The following is a 20484-nucleotide window of genomic DNA, read 5'->3' as shown; positions in this document are numbered from 1 at the left end:
TGCTTGGTCTATTGTCAGAATGAAGGAAAGGACAGCCAAGCCACACCTGATCTCACCCCAAGCAGGAGGCTCTACAACCTCACCAGATGATCACCATTACCCTGGAACTACATCAGGGAACTGTCGGCCTTCACCTTGGTGTGTGCACGCCTAGAATTCGGGATGAATGTTAGAGCACGTGAGAGTCTGCACGCATGGAATAGCATGTGCCATTGTTTTACAATCGCTTATGTGTTCAAAGGACCTAACATTCTTCTTGTACTTCAGTGTTTCTGCATATTCAGAAATGTTGAACAGAATTCTCACAAAGCCACAAAGAAACAGTGGGAGGACTTGTTCACCCTCTCTGCACCCTAAACAGGTCTCAAGATTCCAACATGCCTGCCTCAAGCTCCCAAAAAGCTACAGTTAGAGGGTGTACCACAAGTGGCCAATACAGAATGTTTTCTCTCAGGTGGCCATTGTCACCAAACTCTGCCAGCACAGTCACATCTGCTGTGGGAGCTCAGTCTCTGAGACTTCTGCCCCAAGTTTGCTTTATACCTGAGGATATGCAAATGGGAAGCCCCACTGCTCATAAAAACCAGACCATCCCTGACCTGAAGCCCAGTGAGCTGGATTCCACCCAGTGATTGACACAGACCACTCACCATGGAGCTGGGCCTGTGCTGGGTTTTCCTTGCTGCTCTTTTAAAAGGTAATTGTGAGGAACAACATATCAAGTGTGCAAGGAATGAGAGGAACAGTGGATATGTGGAAGTTTTCTGATCAGGATTCCTTGTGTTCACAGGTGTCCAGTGTGAGGTGCAGCTGGTGGAGTCTGGGGGAGGCTTGGTGCAGCCTGGGGGGTCCCTGAGACTCTCCTGTGCAGCCTCAGGATTCAGCATCAGTGGTTACTGGATGAGCTGGGTTCGCCAGGCTCCAGGGAAAGGGCTGGAATGGATTTCATCCATCTATAGTAGTAACATACACTACGCAGACTCCGTGAAGGGCCGCTTCACCACCTCAACAGAGAACAGCAAGAACACACTTTACCTGCAGATGAACAGCCTGAGAGAGGAGGACACGGCCCTCTATTATTGTGCTAGAGACACAGTGCAGGAAATCCAGTGTGGGCCCAGACACGAACCTCCCTGCAGGGCCGCTCAGGACCAGCAGGGAGCGCGCGGCACAGCTTGCAGCCGGGTCAGCCTGGGGAGCAGCTGCAGACAGGTGCCCAGGGCTGGTCTCCTGGTGTCTGAGCTGCCTCTGTGCCCAGCAGCTTTGACAGGATTCCTCCCTGAATTTACGACCTGCACTCCTCCGTGAGGTCTCTAATCTTTTGCTATGACTATTAAAAGGCAAAGTATCACTTTGTAAACAACAATGGCTCTGCAGTGGTAACCAGTATTGGGTAATGAAGAAACTCAAGGGACTCTGGCGAATCCATAAGACCCAGAACAGTTTCCAGGATTCATAGACTTTGGAATTCACTCTGTGAACCAGGGGGAAAAGGCCTGGCATGGAGATTCATGCCTGCCACCCAGCTACCATGGGGAAGAAAGAAAAATGATTTTTTGGAGACCAAATGGGTCAATACCTTAATGAGAACCCCATCTCTATCAAAAAGCACGATGTGGTAGCTGTTTCATGTGATTCTAGTTACATAGGAGAAAAGTGTAATATCACTCTCTGGAACTTGCCCCAGGGAAAACCACAACACAATACCAGATAAATAAATGAAATCAGAAAGATAACCAAATGGCTATAGTGGCAGGGTGTGCCTAACAATAAGGAGGCCCGAATTCAAATCAAAAGAGTGGGAGAGAGAGAAAGAGAAAGAGAGAGAGAGAGAGAGAGAGAGAGATTTATTGGAGTTCAGAAATGAACCAATAGAATTGCTCCCACGAATTCATTTTCTTGCTCAGTGATCCTCGTTATCACAGCCTATTTCTTAGTCCAACAAACAAATGTAATTTGGAGCCCCCAAGTTATTAAAAACAGAGTTCAACCACACACTTAGTGCTCAGCCTCTGGAGCCTTGGGAAAAGTTAGTGGGCCTCCTCAGTCTCCACTGACAAGGACCTCTTGCTGTCCTCTGGAAAATAAAGTGGACACTAGGACTCTAGGTTACAACTGGACAGGCCACATACCCTGTGCATGTAGAACTGCCTTGCTGTGCCCTATCTGTCTTGGAGTTTCTCCATCACTGATGACGTCAGGAGTCCTGCGGATGGAACCTCTGTGGATGGTGACCAGATCCCTGTGGCTCCATCATCATGAGGATAGTCACTTTGCAAGCGACTCGTGGTGCATGAGGAGCTGGGCCCAGGTGAGTCTCAAAGTGATCTGAGATCCTCCTCTATGCCACTGACTTCCCCTTATATACTCCCCAATAAGTCCTGTTTATTTCTCTCATTACATCATGATCAGAAAAGAGTTATATTTCATCAGCTTGTGTGAAAACTATGTACATTGTAGGAATATGATTTCTAAGTTTTTAGACTTTCCAATAGACAATTTTTGTGGGTAATGAGACAAACCATTCATCTTCTGAGGAGACTTCTGTTCCTGTGTTCATGTAGAGACTGTGTCCTCCCTTGGAAGAGAAAACTCCTGCTCAGGACGCTCTGGAGCCCCATATCACAGGGCCATGACTGCAGAAGATACTTATCTATTGAACATTGTAACCCCTCTGTACATCACATTGACAATAAATGCGTAATTACTATTATTAAAAAATAAAAAAATAAAATTGTTCTGAGATTTCTGTTCACAGTGAGTTGATTAGCACTGGAAGAAGGTGGGGTAGGCCCCTCCTAGGGTCTCAATCACAATGGCTGGGCAGAGCCTAATAATCCTTCCAGGTAGCCTCCCCCAACCAGTGCACTTTTGGGGAAAAAAAGTGTGAAGGGTAAGTGAGGGTTCCTAGTCCATTTCCTGACCTAGTTCATGTTCTATGATTCCAAAGTCATGTGAAGACATTCCCCAGCTCGCAGGCGGCAAGAAAATAGAAATATCAGTATTTTACCAACCCTTTCACTCGCATCAATCTGAAACTGTGTGAGTCAGACTGAATCTGCCCTTTCTGTTTATAGTTGGCCATTAATACAATATATAACCTAGAACAATGACATGAACTTCCTTGTACTGTACCCCCATTAGAAAATCATCAGTGAGCAGGGGTGGGAGAGAGAAACTGGAGGAAAGCAAAGGAAGGGGTAACCTTCTCCAGAAAGAAATGTACTCATTACTGACTGATGAAATTGTAACCCCTGTATACAACACCTTACTAACAAGAAAATTATATTTTTAAAAATCCACCACCTCTTTTTGATAAAAACTCTGGAGAAGCTAGGAATCCATGCAGTGTTCCTCAGTATAATAAAGGTTATCTATGACAAACCTACAGCCAGCATTATACTTAATGGTGAAATGTAAAACCATTCCCTGTAACATCAGGAACCACACAAGGATGACCTCTCTCTCCATTCCTCTTCAATATAGTACTGGAATTCCTAACTAAAGCAATAAGGCAAGAAGCAAACCAAATAGGGAAATTTCCAAATAGGGAAAGAAGAAATAAAATTCTCCCTCTTTACAGATAACTTAAGTCTGCCCCTTTGATTATTCTCCTAAGTACTTGAGCTGATCTGAAACTTTGGCAAAGTAGAAAGGTATAAAATTAACCAACAAAAATCAGTAGCTTTTCTCTATTCCAACAATGAGATGAGAGAGACTGAAATGAGGAAAGCAACTCCGTTGGTAATAGCCTCAAAAATAATAAAATACCAAAAGAATTAACTTAACCAAATATATGAAGGACTTCTGTGATGAAAACATTAAAAACCTTAAAAAAGAAAATTAAAGCAGATTTTAAAAAGTAGAAAAACCTCTCATGTTTCTGGATTGGAAGGATTAACATCGTGAAAATTGCAACACTGCCCAAAGCTATCTACAAATTCAATGTAATGCCCATCAAAATCCCAACAACAATCTTCAATGATATACAAGAAGCAAGCAAAAACTCAGACGGAATAATAGAGGGCCCTGAATAGCAAAAACAATCCTCAGCAGAAGACAGTGTTGGAGGAATATCTATAACAAACTCCAAGCTCTATTACAAAGGTATAGTAATGAAAATCAGCTCAGTAGTGATATAAGAATAGGCCTGAGGACCAATGGAATAGAACAGAAGACCCAGAAACAAGAGCTACAGAACTATAGCCACCTAATGATTGATAAGGGAGCTGAAAACACAGGATGGAAGAAAGACAGTCTCTTCAAAAAAAATGATGCTGACAGAATTGGCTATACACATGCAGAAAATTAAGGCTTTATCCTTATCTAGATTCTGTACCAGAATCAACTCTAAATGCATCAAAGACCTCAATGTAAGACCAAGTACCCTAAAAATATTATAAAAGGGACAGAGGAGACACTAAGACTCCTGGGCAAAGGCAGAAACGTCTTAAGATCCAGAATCAAACAAATCAAAGAAAGACTATATAAATGGGATTGCATCTAACCGAAGAGTTTCTGCATGGCAAAAGACATACTGGCACAATAAATAGAAAGCTCCAAAATGAGAGAAGATCTTTGATAGCTATGCATCAGACAAGCGTCTCATATATAAAATATACTGAGAGCTCAATTAACACCCCCAACCAAACAAATCCTCAAAGGAACAACAACCCAATTAATAAATAGGCTAAAGACTTAAAAAGAGAGACTTCTCTGAAGAAGAAATAAGAATGGCAAGTAGACACATGAAAAATGTTTGACATCCATGGCCATTAAAGAAATGCAAATAAAAACAACATTAAGATTCCACCTCACCCCAGTGAAAATGGCCATATTCAAGAAAATGAATGATAACATATGGTGGCAGGGATGTGGCCAAAAGAGAACACTAGTAAACTGTCGCGGGGAATGGAAACCTGTCCACCCACTCTGGAAAGCAGTTTGGATGCTCCTTAAAAGACTAAGCATAGAACTTCCCTATGACCCAGCAATCCCACCTCTGGGCATCTATCCAACTGACCACACACCAAGACAACCATGTTCATTGACACATTGTTTACCATAGCTAAGACATGGAATCAATCAGATGCCCCTCAGTGGAAGAATGGATCAAGAAAATGTGGTGTATATATGTAATGGAATGCTATGCTTCTATCAGAAAGAATGACATTAGTCCATTCATAAGGAAATGGAAAGACTTGGAAAAAATTATACTAAGCAAATTAAGCCAGCACAAAGAAACATGGGCTGCATGATTTCCCTTATTTTTTAATAATTTGAATGTGCCTATAAATCTACAAGAAAACACAATGGGTAGTAAGAGACAAAAAATAACACTTGACATGATTAATTAAACAGCAATCTAACTAGTCACACAGTGAGAACAAAAAGGGATGTTCTTAGGAGAGGAGCCAATGTCATCATGGCACTGGGAACTCCTACTGTCATGTCTATGCCACATTTGGAATGTGGACACAAGGTGATAAGGGATGAGGGGCTTTTCAAAGGAGCATGTGGAGGTAGAATTGGTATATCATCATCATCATCACGTTCATTGTCACTGTTATTCAGTTGTGACAGTCACCATGTCGTTTTATCACCTGTCACTTACGGAGCTCTGCTGCTGGACTCCCAGATCTCCTGGAATATCTCAGAGACAGAGGTCAGGCAGGGGCGCAGGGCCGGGAAAATGGCCTAGTGGAAAGAGAGCTTTCCTCGTATGCATGAAGCCCTGGGTTCAATTCCCCAGCACCACATATATAGAAAACGGCCAAAAGTGGTGCTGTGGCTCAAGTGGCAGAGTGCTAGCCTTGAGCAAAACCAAGCCAGGGACAGTGTTCAGGCCCAGAGTTCAAGTCCCAGGACTGGCAAAAAAACCAAATGTAATTTTTAATCTTTTACTATCCTTTGGGTTTACAGGTAGAAATGAGGGAAACCATGCAACCTATATTTCTTTGGGTCTGGTTTACTTCACTAAATATAAATTTACCAAATCTTTCCATTTCCTTACAACTGGGGGCAATGTCATTCTTTTGATACACAAAATATGGTTCCATTTTGTATAGATAGCACATTTTCCCAATCCATTTTTCCACTGAGGGGCATTTGGATTTATTTCCATATCTTAGCTATGGTAAACAATGCTGCAATGAACACAGTTGTGCAGGTGGCTTTAGTGTGGCCTGGTTTGTGGTCATTAAGATAAAGCCCAGGAGTGGGATTGCTGGGTCATGGGGAAGCTCTATTTTACTGGCTGTGCATCAGACAAGGGCCTCATATCTAAAATATGATTAGAACACAAAAAATTAAAACCGTCAAAAACAAATCCTGAAAGAAATAACAATCCAATTTATAAGTGGGCTAAGAACTTAAGGAGAGACTTCATTGAAGAAGAAATAATAGCCTACAGACACATGAAGATATGTTCAACATCTCTGCCCATAAAGGAAATGCAAATCAAAACATCACTGAGATTCTATCTCACACCAGCTAGAATGGCCATTATCAAGAAAACTAAAAGCGGGCTGGGGATATAGCCTAGTGGCAAGAGTGCCTGCCTCGGATACACGAGGCCCTAGGTTCGATTCCCCAGCACCACATATACAGAAAACGGCCAGAAGTGGCGCTGTGGCTCAAGTGGCAGAGTGCTAGCCTTGAGCAAAAAGAAGCCAGGGTCAGTGCTCAGGCCCTGAGTCCAAGGCCCAGGACTGGCCAAAAAAAAAAAAAGAAAACTAAAAGTAACACCTGCTATCAGGAATGTGTCCAAAAGCGAGGGTAAACTTGTTTAACCCCTCTGGAAAGCAGCAAATCAGTTAATATGAGCAATGCATCTTGATCAATGTTACCGCTTTCATTATTCATTATTCTCCTCAGCTCTCCAAACACAACCCTTCCCCTCAATTCATTTAGCTTTGAGAGATATACATTGGATACTATGGCTCCTTTATCACCCCTTCCTCCCTCCATTTTTTCTATACCCATCCTCTTTCACCCTCCAACACTTTTCAAGTGCTATTTGTCTGGTATTCATCTTGACGGAGTGTCAGCTCATATTCTAAGGAATTCCACCATTTGAATTCATCATTTTATTTTTTTTTTTTTTTATTTTTTTTTTTGGCCAGTCCTGGGCCTTGGACTCAGGGCCTGAGCACTGTCCCTGGCTTCTTCCCGCTCAAGGCTAGCACTCTGCCACTTGAGCCACAGCGCCGCTTCTGGCCGTTTTCTGTATATGTGGTGCTGGGGAATCGAACCTAGGGCCTCGTGTATCCGAGGCAGGCACTCTTGCCGCTAGGCTATATCCCCAGCCCTGAATTCATCATTTTAAACTTCAAATGCCGTACTTCAGTTTCAACATTTCTGTGCACTTGCATACAATCCTGTTTGTGTTCTCTTGCACATGTATGTTTAGTTCTGGCTTCTACACAGGACAGAGAAGATGCATCCTTGTCCCTATCAGCCTGACTGACCTTGTTTAAGGTATTTTTTTTTCAGGTCCATCCATTTCTTTGCAAATGATGTACTATCATTCTTGCTAATGGACCAGAGAAGTTCTATCATGTATATATATACCACTTGATTCATCCATCCATTGAAGAGGCATCTGGGCTGTTCCCACACCTTGGATAAGTACGTTTCTGGCTCTCTGAGCTGCTCGTCCCTTCCACTCAGTCAGCCCTGGTTTATGCTGAGAGTCTGCCACTAGGGGGCTGTCATTATTTCATCACTAGAGGGCAATGGGAGCCCAGATGTGTTCAGAATGAACCAGTGACTAACCTAGGAATAATAGTTTTATCATCTCAGGCCTGTCCCTGGAGTAGGTAAAGGTGTATAATACACACTAATGTGTTTTGCCTACTGTTTGCCAAAATTGCCAAGAACAAAGAACCTACAGCTCATTTCCCACACATATGGCTACTAAGTCAAGCAGGGTCAAACCCTGAGTCCTGGGTTCTACACAATCAACAAATGACTGCAGAGGGAAAACAAGTCTACACCGTTTGGGGTTGCTTACTGCTACGGTAAAGGCTGTGCAGTCCACACTTAGTGACAGATGGACAAAAGTGAGAGCAGGGGGAAGTACATCCTCACTTAGCAGAAGAGCTAGTACAAAAGTTTTGTCCACAGGCAAGTCTGGCAATGGAGACCTTTGGGGTTTTTCTAGTATTTCTGGCACTAAGACCCAGAACAAATTTCCTATGTTTACCATCCTTTTCTACACCCAAACAACAACATATTACACCACACTGAGAGGCCTGCAGTTGTCAAGGTGTGAGAATAACCCCTTGCCCAGCTGGGCTGATGTAGATCTGGTGTGTTACTGAACCTCACATCCCCAGGCTGAAAGGCTGTGTGCTCCAGGACCTCGCAAAATAGCAATGGTTACCATGAAACGTGGGTCTGTATTGCTGGCTCTGAGTCCCAGGGGCAGAGACTAGGTTCTTCCCAGTCCAGGGTCTAAGTGCAGTGGACCCCTGGCCATGAGCCTCCTAATAAACATGTGTTAATTCCTGCCTTGCGTTTTAACTTCTGTGTTCTGGCTGTACCCCTGAGGCTGGGGGAGAAAGAAGAGATGAAATGTCAGTTCTGATTGTCTTAACATAGTTTGGGGGCATTGGCCAGACAGAAGGGGTCATGAATTCTGTATGGAAATGACTGTCACAATGGCAGGCCTACTACTGAGCTTCAAGTCTCAGGCATAGACTAACCTCTCTTATCCACACTAAAGCAGGAGGCATCTTTCTCCAGATTGTGCTGCTTAGAAATATGTCAGGTAAACTTCAGGTAGAACCAATGAGAGTGCCTGGCTAGACTGTGGGAGGCCGTTAGTTAAACCCTCAATACCACAAAAAAATATTTTAAATGACCCAGGTAGAGCTATGGGGGTGACACAGGCAAATTTCCAGCCTGCATTCTACTTCAAGGACTCATTGCTTCCCATTGGTAACACTGGAGTTTTAACCCAGGGCCTCACCCTTGCTAGGAAGGCACTCTACCTCGGAGTCCCCATTAGTCCGTTTGTGCAATAGTTATTCCAAGAAAAAGATCTCATTTTGTGTAGACTCCTATGCCTGAACTATGGTCCTCTTATTTAAGTTTCCCATTGTACCTGGTACGACAGGTGTGCTCTATCATGTCTGGCGTCTTTTAACAGGGCATCTTGGGAAGTCTTTCTTGCCACAGCCAGCCTGTCACTATAATCATCTGATCTCAATCCTCCTACATATCTGGAATGACAGACACATGTCACCATGCTGCGCTTTTAGTTGAGAAGGGGTCTCACATGCATGCTGGCACTGACTTTGGACTGCAATTTCCCAGTCTCACAAGCCTAAGTAGCCAGGAAAACAGGCATGAGACACTGGCACTTGGCTTTGCATTGAGTCTTTTAGTTTATAAAATATATATGTATTTATATACATAGATACACTAAATAAATGTGCACTGTATATTTAAGATACATATAACGATATATTAGATGATAGATGTAGATGCAGATACAGATAAAGATATAGATAATGCACACATATAGATAGAGGTATAGATAGATAGAGGTATATATGGTTTCTTACCCAACTTGCTTAGGTCTTGTGAAATAGTTTGATCTATGTACAGTCTGTGCAGAGGTTATCATGCAGCATCTATTCAAGCCGTGATCTTTTTCAGTTCTCTAAACTGAATTTCATCCATTTTAATTCCTCTCTCTCTCTCACTGTGTGTGTGTGTGTGTGTGTGTGTGTGTGTGTGTGTGTGTGTGTGTGTGTGTGTGTGTACCAGTCCTGGGGCTTGAAGACGGTGCCTGGGCACTGTCCCTGAGCTGTGATGCTCCAGGCTAGTGCTCTACCATGTAAACCACAGCTCCAGTCTGGCTTTTTGGCAGTTAATTGAAGGTAAGAGTCTCATGGTTCCTGCTTTGGCTTGCTCTGAACCATGATCCTCAGAGCTCAACCTCCTGAGTAGCTACAATTATAGACATAAGCCACTCATGCCTGGCTAATTTTAATTCAATTTTATTGAAACAGAATTTAAAATATTCCTTAGAACTATTGGAGAGTAATATTCAGGGAGGATTTTTGGGGATGTATTTATATTTAAATTGAGCATGACCTGTTTATATTTTATTTTATATTTGAATAGGTCAGTAAGTGTAGAGTTTGGACCTTTATATGTTTCAGGGACTACCTAAGGTAAAGATATTTGGTGCCTTTGAGCTTAACACATGAAGTCTTTAATATAAGCTTATTGTTATTATTAAGGTGCTGTCCAGAGCAGTTACTATTTCCTAACTCGTGTAGTAAGTACATTAATTTGAACAATGTCACCTAGTACCTAGGTTTTGTCTGTGGATGGATTTAAATGAGTGACTGAGATGGGATACTATGAGGTAAAGGCAAAAGCTAACCTTTTCTATTTTATCATTGACAATATTAAAATCTCTCTTGGTCTCTCTCCCACTCTCTCCAGACTAAAGTCAGGTGAGAGAGTCTTTGGATCATTGTCCAGAGACAGGACCCTTCCAAACAGAGTCCCTCAGAGCCCTCATTGCCTCCAAACCAGAGGGTTCATCAGAAGGCTGTGCTCAGAACCCTGGCTCCGAGTGTCAGGTGGCCGTCCCTGTCCATCAGACCTGGACACTGCCCAACAGTGCACGGAGCTGCCTCTCTCCTGAGCTCACAGACTCCCTCCTTCCTGAGACCTGAGTGCATGAAATACAGTCAGCACCCAGGGGAGAGGGATGCAAATCCACACCAGCTCCTCCCACTCCTGGGTTGAAAAGGCCAGCACAGAGCATGGGTTCTGAGGGCTCTGCCACCATGGACAAGCTGTGCTCTTCCCTCCTGCTCCTGACTCTCCCTGCCTGTGAGTACTCTTGTCCCCCTTTTGGGTGGGAAGTCTCCCTGTCCTCGTCTGACCCTGCTTCACCTTCTCTTTGTGTTTCTCCACAGGGTCCCTAGCCCAGATCACCCTGAAGGAGTCTGGCCCTGAGCTGGTGACACCCTCCCAGACCCTCAGGCTGACCTGCTCTGTCTCTGGGTTCTCACTGACCACTAATGGTATGGGTGTGAGTTGGATCCGGCAGCCCCCAGGGAAGACCCTGGAGTGGTTGGCAAATGTGTGGTGGGATGATGATAAGTACTACAACCCAGCCCTGAAGAGCAGGCTCTCCATCTCCAAGGACAGCTCCAGCAGCCAGGTGTTCCTCACACTGGACAGCGTGGAACCTGCAGACACAGCCACCTATTACTGTGCTAGGAGACCACAGAGGCACAGCACAGCTGCCTCCCGTACATGATCTCAGGCTGGCCTCAGCCCTCTGGTTGCTCCATGGAGCAGGAAGTGTGGATGGAGCAGGTGCCCTTTCCTGTCAGCCTCTGGGCTTTCCTCTTCCCCCTCAGGGTCTCTGTTGGGTTTCCTGTTTCTTTTCTAAATTGACATCACAGGCTCCTGCAAAATGTTCATGAAGAGCTACTGCTTTGAAAAGAAAATTGGATAAACTACAGGGGGAAACGTAAAAGAAAAAGGAAATACCTTCTCACGATGCATTAAAAAAATACCCTCTTGTTTCCATATGTTGGAGTTCATTTAGATAAGCATCATTTTGTATGGCCATATGTTCATAGCTATTGAGCTACTTTGAACCATTGCTAGGACTGTCCCAGACACACTAATTATTACAAATGAGGGAAACGACAGAGCCCATGTTTCTTTGGATCTAGCTTAATTCACTTAATATAATGATTTTTCCAGACTTTCCATTTCCTTATGAATGCAGCAATGTCTTTCTGATGGAAGCATAAAATTCCATCGTGTATATATACTATATTTTCTTGATCCACTCATCTACTGGGAGGCATTTGGGCTGATCCCATATCTTAGCTATGGTAAATCATGCTGCAATGGATTTAGTTGTTCTGATAGCTTTAGTGTGGCCTTGTTTGTGCACATTTGGGCAAAAGCCCAGGAGTTGGATTGCTGGGTCATAGGGAGTTCCACTGTCTTTGGTTTTGGTAGCCTGTGTCTTGTATATATGTTTGTCTGATTTGGAGAATGGAAGGGGAATAACAAAAAGGTGACACAAAGAACACAGGGTGAACCAATGCAACAAGAATACTCACAAGACACTGTGTTGGAAACAAACCTACCAACTTGGATGGAAGGAAAGCCAGGGAAGAGGGAAAATGGGAGAAAGGAGGGAAGGGTTAACACTATTCCCCAAGAAATGTACTCAGTACCTTATGTAACTGTAACCCCTTTATACTTCACTTTTAGAATAAAGTAACATTAAATCAATAAATAAAACAACATGGATGATTACTTAAAGATTTAAACTAAGTAAAAAATAAAAGTATCAACTTTAGAACATCAAAAAAAGTAAAGAGCAGTGGAGCCTGTAATCCTAGCTATTCTGGAGGCTGAGATATGAGGTTCAGTTTTGAAGCCAGCATGGTCAAGAAGATCTGTGAGACTCATCTCCCATTAACCAAGAAGCCAATCATGAAGCTGTGGCTTAAGTGATAGAGTGCTAGCCTTGAGCACAAAAGTTCAGGGACAGTGTCCAGACCCTGAAGACAAGCCCTAGGACCAGCACAAAGAAATGTAGCATATAGGTTTGTGTTACTCATGATAGTTAGTTCATGTTAACCATGAACATAGAATTTTTCACTACTTTTGGAAAATCATCCATGAAAGTGTGTAGGTTTGTGTTACTCATGATAGTTAGTTCATGTTAACCATGAACATAGAATTTTTCACTACTTTTGGAAAATCATCCATGAAAGTGTGTCAGTACACCCACAACTAGAATTACCTGAATGGCCAGAGGTCAGTGAATGATCAGGAAAACATTAGGGGAAATAGGAAAAGCATTTATTTATTTATTTATTTATTTATTTATTTATTTATTTATTTATTTATGCCAGTCCTGGGCCTTGGACTCAGGGCCTGAGCACTGTCCCTGGCTTCTTTTTGCTCAAGGCTAGCACTCTGCCACTTGAGCCACAGCACCACTTCTGGCATTTTTTTTATATATATGGTGCTGTGGAATTGAACCCACGTCTTCATGTATACAAGGTAAGCACTCTTGCCACTAGGCCATATCCCCAGTCCCAAGCTTTGGTTTTTGAGGCAGATTGTATATGTAGTTGTCGAACACTGATCACTGAAATGTAAATATTTGGCCAATGAAGAGAAAACATAAATTTCACTTCATCAAATATATAAACCAGTAGTGAAAAAGAATTGGAGACCACTGGGTTTTAGATGTGTGAGTGTACATGTGTGTATATGTGTGTGTGTGTGTGTGTGACAGAAAGAAAGAAATAGGAGAGAGAGAGGAAGAGAGAGAGAGAGAGAGAGAGAGAGAGAGAGAGAGAGAGAGAGAGAGAGAGAGAGAGACCACAGACTGTCTGTTGCAGCTGAGTGGCTTTCACTAGGTGCCTCCATTTCCAGATCTGAGGAGGTTCAGGCTCATTGTTCTCTGCTAAACAAGCATCTTACAGGTCCAGGATGCTCTTGAAAAACACCTGAATTCTACCAGACAAAATAGAGGCAGGAAAGTGACTACCATGGTCAAAAGGCTCAGGCCAGGTGTCAGTGGTCCATATCTATGAACCTAGCAATTCTGGAGACAAGCCCAGGATGGTTGAAGTTTGAGCTCTTCCCTAGCAAGAGATTTCAGAAAACACTTTTCAACCAATAGCTGGGTGTGGTGGTACATTTGTGTCATCTCAACTCCTGGAGACTAAATTGAGGAGCTCACCATGCCAGCAGAGGCCAGGCAAAACAGTTCATGAGACTCCATCTCAGAGAGAGATGCTCCTTGTGCTGACATATGGCTATAATCCCAACCAAGACAGGAAACTTCAGATAGGAAGATTGTACACCATGTGTGAATCTCAAGAAAACACTAGACCCTTTCTCAAAACTGGAATCAGTACAAAGAAGATCTGTAAGACTGCCTCAGTGCTATAGCACCTACACTGCGGACATGAAGCCTTGAGTTCAAGAAAACAAAAGTATCTGTACTGCCCAAAATGAAATGCTTCCAGCATTCTTATGTGCACACATGGACACAATGTGAGTAAATCTGTATTGTGTGTCAGAAATAAGGGTGGCAGAGAACAAAGGCCCATGGTCTCCCTGATATGTGGTTGTTGGAGCAGGGGGGGGGGTGGAGGGCGGGGTAGATCAGTAGAGACCATGTCTGTAAAACACAAACTTCTTTTCAAATAGTTTTTCCACATGTTTTGGTCAGCGACTTTACATAATGTCTCTAAAACCAAACAACTACTGAATATGCATAAAAAGGTCTAGGATAGATCTATCAGAGGTTCACAAGAGCTCAACAGCTATGTACATATGATTGTATAAGATGAGGCTAAGCAAAATGAACTCTAAGAGATGGAAACAGGAGGATTTTATCATTGTCGTTAGGTTTTACGTACTAGGTGAATTTCCTGTGGCGTACCCCAGGTGGTTACTGTATATGATTTTGGTACACTGGATATTGTATATATGCTTATCTGAACTAGGGAAGGGAAAGAAAAATGAGGGAGGGTGTAACAAATGTACTGACTGCCTTATTATGTAGATGTACCCCCTCTGTACATCACCTTGTCAATAAAATTTTATTTAACAAAAAAGAAAGAAGGTGTGGGCTAGGTTGTCTTGAAAATGATCTCTGGCATTAGAGGTGTGGCTCAGTTGGTAGAGTAGAGCCCTACAAATAGCAAAATCATCAAGTACTAAGTTCAAGTTTGGGTGTTGGACCTAAAACAAAAAAGAAAGAAAACTCTCTCCTTCCTATTAGACTAGTCCATACCCAGTCATTTACACTATTATGTGTATGCATATACAGTGTATGCATATACATATAAAGTATTTACATATGTATATTACATGTGTAAATATATGGAGGTATTGGTGCATAGTCTGCTTATACCTGTACATATATATGTTTAAATGCGTTCAAATCACTGGGATGAGAAGGGAGGTTTCCATTTTCCCTACACTGTCTTTCTTCTGTGAACACATCTAGGTCCCTGAAAAGCTCCTCTACATCAGGAACTGTCCATATTGTGAGGATGGGTGCTGGACTTGATGAACTGGAAACTTGACCTAGGACTGAGCTCTCTGAGGGCAAAGCCAAAAACTATACTTCAAGGGAACGTCAGGCAAGGACACACTCTCATTCCTTCTCTTGACTTCACGTATATGTGTAAATCCCCCATGAGAATATCAGTTTAGGTAACCAGATTGACTTATACTACATTTGTGTTCATCCACTGTCTTCCAAATATTTTCTTCTATTCCTGGCCTATTCTACAAGAACACTGAGGATTCCTGGGGTGTCTGCCTTCCAATTTGAGTGTCTCTGGGGTGTAGCTAGGAAGTTGTGGTTCTGTGTCCTCAGGTGTGCAGCCCCAGGTGAGCTGTAGGAGTAACAGCCTGGCCTGGTGAAGCTCTCATGGCCCCTTTCCCTCACATGTGCTGTCTCTGGATTCTCCATCAGGACCACGGAACCCTCCACTCCCCAGGAAGAGCTTGGAGTGAATGGAGTATACCATCTATGGTGGTCCCACTATCTATAGCCCATTCCACAAGGGTTCCATCTCCATCTCCAGAACCATGGTCAACACTGAGAACTCTGCAGCTGAACTCTGTGAGCACCGAGGACACAGTCCTGTAAGACTGTGCAGAAGATAGAGCAAGGCGTCTTCAATGGGAGCCTAAACAGAGTTTCCTCCATGAAGGGGCAGAACCAGCAGGGGACAACGAGGATCTCTATCTTCTCTCTGTCTCTCCTTTGTACACAGCTATTATACATATATATATATATAGAATATATGTATATATAGCAGCATACATGTATATATATCAGCATAACTAATGAGCACATATATTTAGGATAATACACTAACACCTTACTTTTTAATAACATGGAGCTGAAAATTTTTAGCACTGATTAACAGAACAGTTGAATTCTATTTCAGTTAAAACTTTTATTCTATTGAAAAAATAACTGAGCATAAAATACACATGAATACTCTATTGATCCACCCAAAATCATTGAGGAATTCTTTTTTTATACGAAAAGAATAAAGATTTTTATTAAGCATTATAAGTTGCATTCAATAGCCTCCAGATACACCACACCACAATCCATCAACAGTCAATCAGACCCAACAGCAGTTCATTCTTCACAATCATGGAGGAATTCTGACTAACAATTATTACTTAAACATGATGTGAATGCTTCATATGATATTTGCATAAATTCTGGAAAGTTACAATGAATGTAATGCAGCTTAAAGTAGGAAAGTCAGAGGGAGAGATGGGGAAGTGGAAAATTACAGTGGAACCAAAGCAAACACATTAGGATGAACCATGCATTTGCTTGTTTGCGACCATGGTTGAACAAGTATTCATATGCATCCGTGTCAAATGCACCTTTAAAATGTGCAGTTTATTACATTCCACATTAATTCATAATAAATTGTGATCTTTTTCAGCAGATAATCAACACATATCAAAATATAAAAGTTATATATATTTATTTATTCATATCTGTCAGTGAAAACAAATGAGATTCAAGAGACTCATAATCACACATGTGCCTTTCCCTGATTCCCTCCATTTTCTTTCAGTAAAGTAAACACAGTAATGCAGAAAGTCATACCAGGCCCTATTGCATAAAACAGCTTCTTCTGAAAACCTCACCAGGTCAGCCCCACTGTGTTCACAAGATGTTTTAGGGAGCATATTGGAGGAGGATTGAGAACCACAGATCTATGTACTGATCTATGTACTCAATGAATTGTGAAGTCCTGGGGACATGTCACAGTTATTCATAATTATTTTTGTGCTATCTATTTGCAAAAATAATATTTATATTTTGCAGGTCATGTTTGTATACATGCACAAAATTAAGTAAGATGAGGGGTTCATATTGCTTAACAAGTCACAATTAAACAACTTTATTGTACTTTCTTTAATGCAATCATTGTCAGAATCCCCACTAGCACACTTAACATCAGCTTTTCCCCCTCTAAGGCATCCAACCCAGAGCATGCTATATAGCAGGCAGACATGCAAATAGTGTAGCCATCAGCAGATGAAAATCAGACCATGCAGCTCCAGGAGACCAGACCAGCCTTGAACTCCGGTGATCCCATTCAGTGCTCAGCACTGAAACAGACAATTCACCGTGGAGTTGAGCCTGGGCTGGGTTTTCCTTCTCACTATTTTGAAAGGTAAATTATGGGGAACAAGACACAAGTGTAAATGGACACGAGTGGGAGGAGCAGTGAATGCGTATGACCATTCCTGACCAGGATTCCTTGTGTTTGCAGGTATCTGTTGGGCTCTCTCTCTACTTCCCCTTCGCTTGGGGGAGAAGGGGCTTGTTCACCCCTTCCTGGGTGGTCCTTTATTGCTCTCACGTGGGAGCGATGGACACAGGTAGCCCTCGGTGGTGTGTGGTCGCAGGGTGCCCAAAACCGCCAAGAAAGACACAGATGCCTGGGCCCCTGAAGAAAACCTCTAGGGCTTCTATTTATTCAAATGAGGAGCCCCCCCAGATATACCCCAAAGGCGGGCACAAGAGAGGGGCCCCTGATTGGTCCCAAGAGGCTGTCCCTCAAGTGATGTCAGGAGATTTCTTTTGTGGGCAGAGGTCCAGCCCCCCAAGGATGGACTCCTGGGGTACCCATCTGCCATAGCACATGTGCTAGCCCCAGGAACAGGGGCTTCTCTTCCTGTTAAAGACAGGAAGGGGAGGGACAGGCCGAGGTTAGCTGTGGCCCCTTAAAGGAACAGTGGACCCCAACAGGTGTCCAGTGTGAGGTGCAGCTGGTGGAGTCTGGGGGGAGGCTTGGTGCAGCTTGGGGGGTCGCTGAGTCTCACCTGTGCAGCCTCCGGATTCACCTTCAGTAATTACTGCATGCACTGGATCTGACAGGCTCCAGGGAAAGGACTGGAGTGGATTGCACGAATTAACCCAAACGGTGGTAGCACATACTACACAGAGTCTGTGAAGGGAAGATTCACCATCTCCAGAGACAACAATAAAAACATGCTGAATCTGCAAATGAACAGCCTGAGAACCGAGGACACCGCTGTGTATTACTGTGCAAGAGACAGTGCAAGGAGCTCAGTGTAAGCCCAGACACAAACCTCTCAGCAGGGACACTGGGCCAGCAGGGGGCGCTGGGCCCTGGGTCAGCTGCAGGGCAGAGGGAGGAGATGTCTCCTGGTGCCTGCATCCCTCCCCATCTCATAGTGTTCCCAGGAGCCTCTAGACTTGTGTCTCCACTGACCCAGGATGCCACTGAATGCAAAAGGCTGGGCTTGCCTTCTTTGAGAAGATAGATAAGATACCTTACCATAGGAGTAAAGCACAGGGTCACCTTCAGAGCAGAAATGACTCTGCCACAGTCACCACAATCAGGACCTGAGAGCTCAGGGTTCTTCAGTGGGTTCTCTCCCAGCACGTTCAGGACAGAGACTCAGAGGGTTTTCCTGATGAGGACAGACTTTGGGATTCGTGCTGTGAGAAGGAGCAGGGCAGAGCAGACTCAGGGATGCATAGAACGTGACAGGTCCCAGGCCACCCTCCTCTTCCACAGGGACCAGGGCCTCAGACTCAGGCCTGATCCACTCCTGTCCTAGCAGCAGATTTCTCTTCTTGCTGGATAATTCTAATGTTCACACCTCCCTTTCATGTGTGTTCAACCAGAAAATGCTGCTTGTGTCCCTGTGGACTAAAGCACACTACCTGACACATCTTCCTGAGGATCAAGTGTGGCTCATCATCTGGAGAAAGTTGATGCGTCTGCTTGGGCTCCATTGTACACAACCTCCAGTTGCCCTCCTTCAAGGATGGGTTAGGAAATGAAAATGGACATTATGGACTTGTCGGTAAGACTGACAGGACAGAATGTGAAGTGGAGTGAGAGCTGACCTTGCTATGCACAGACTGCCATGGAGTCACCCAGCGGGAAGATGGGCCACATCCTTGTGCTGTCAAGTCTGTGGAGAGTGGCCAGGTGACTGTGAGCCATGTCCTTGAGGATGCATCATGGTGAATCTCCCTGAAAATGAGTCCTGGTACACGAAGGTCGTTACCAAGGTGACCCTCTGTCCCAGAGCCCCAGGTCCTCTCTTCTCTCACTACTGATGGTTCTCTGCCACCCTCTCCTCCCTTCTCTAAAAGTTAGAATTCCTACTTACTTCCATCCTCATCTCATTAGTATAAAAAGTAAAGTGTTTTATGCCTTGCACACATTTGCATGTACATCACACTTGCCTCAACAGGTCTTCTCCCTCACCCCACGCCAGATTCATCATTGTATTGTCAAGGATTCTGGCAGTATGGGAAGAAATGACTTTCTTTATTTATGGGTGAGAAGAGATCAGTCATCAGCTTAGTCCAGAGCTTTCTGCCTCTTTGTGTGTCCTTCCTCCATAAGTCAGCACCTGTCACAGGTGAGCAGGGCCTCCCCACTCCCTTCCCTCAGTGGCAATGCTGCCCAACTCTGTGGACCTTCCTGTTTGACAAGCACGTGGCACCTATTGATGGCTGGCGTTTCCCCTCTCTGTTAAATCCTCAGGATGGAGAAGGATGGAGCAATCCCCAGCTCTCCATCCCCATGAGGGAGGCAGGAAGGCAAGTGCAGACATTAACACCCTCACATCCTGCTGGGCAGAGTTCTGGCGTGTATCTGAAAGCAGTCCAGTGACCCTGTCCTAAGACGGGACCCTCAGCTTCCATGGGGGGAGAATACAAGTGAATAATGAATCCCACTGCTTTCTGGACTCTCTTCTGCATCACCATCCAGGTATCTGCCTCTGCAAAAAACCAAATACTCTCTCAAAACTAAACAACATAAAAATAGTGCTGCGGTTCTGATTCTGCAGAAGATCATCTGAATTGCAAGTGCAAAACACAGATTTCAATCGCTGTACCACAAACAGCAAGCCAGAAAATTAACAGCTTCCTCCTTGCTTCTAATTCCCTTTGCCAATGAGAAGGCTCAGGGTCACAAATGACAGACTGTGCTCAGAAGATAAGAAAAGAGAAAGAGCTTCCGGAATCATGAAAGTGGGAACAGCACCATTCAAACCACAGAGAAAGAGAAACACAAACGAAGACAAGCCTACAGTTCCAAGCCCAGCTCCCTGGATGGAGAGGCTGACATCGTCATTACAAAGTAAGGCCGGCAGCACTGGTGACCACTGACTGGCAGGGCAGACTACTGATCACCTGTGGGTGCTGCAGAACCTCCCACCAAAGGTGACTGCCTGAACTTGTTTCCTTTGCTATGTAAGCCTGGAGTCTTGGGGTGTAACATGTTCCTTCGTTTCATTTAGACTTAGTGACTGTTATAGATAAACATATTTCACTTATCTGGATAAACACTATTGTCTTATACTAGGATTTTTTGTGTGTGAAATTGAATTTGTATCATCAACATTTCTTAGAAT

General features: G+C 43.7%; 1 gene segment (V, D, J or C); it reads left to right on the top strand.

Annotated features, from left to right (window-relative positions):
- The first annotated feature begins 632 nt into the window (after nucleotides 1-632).
- On the top strand, nucleotides 633-20305 carry LOC125345365. The segment is given in 4 exon segments: nucleotides 633-697; nucleotides 791-1095; nucleotides 10465-10470; nucleotides 20294-20305. Coding segments are annotated over 4 exon segments (369 nt in total).
- Nucleotides 20306-20484: the final 179 nt, after the last annotated feature.

Source organism: Perognathus longimembris, unplaced genomic scaffold (genome assembly GCF_023159225.1).
Source record: "Perognathus longimembris pacificus isolate PPM17 unplaced genomic scaffold, ASM2315922v1 HiC_scaffold_5537, whole genome shotgun sequence".
Taxonomy (NCBI): Eukaryota; Metazoa; Chordata; class Mammalia; order Rodentia; family Heteromyidae; genus Perognathus; species Perognathus longimembris.
Note: the sequence above shows the minus strand (reverse complement) of the source record. Positions and strands in the feature narration are given on the sequence as shown.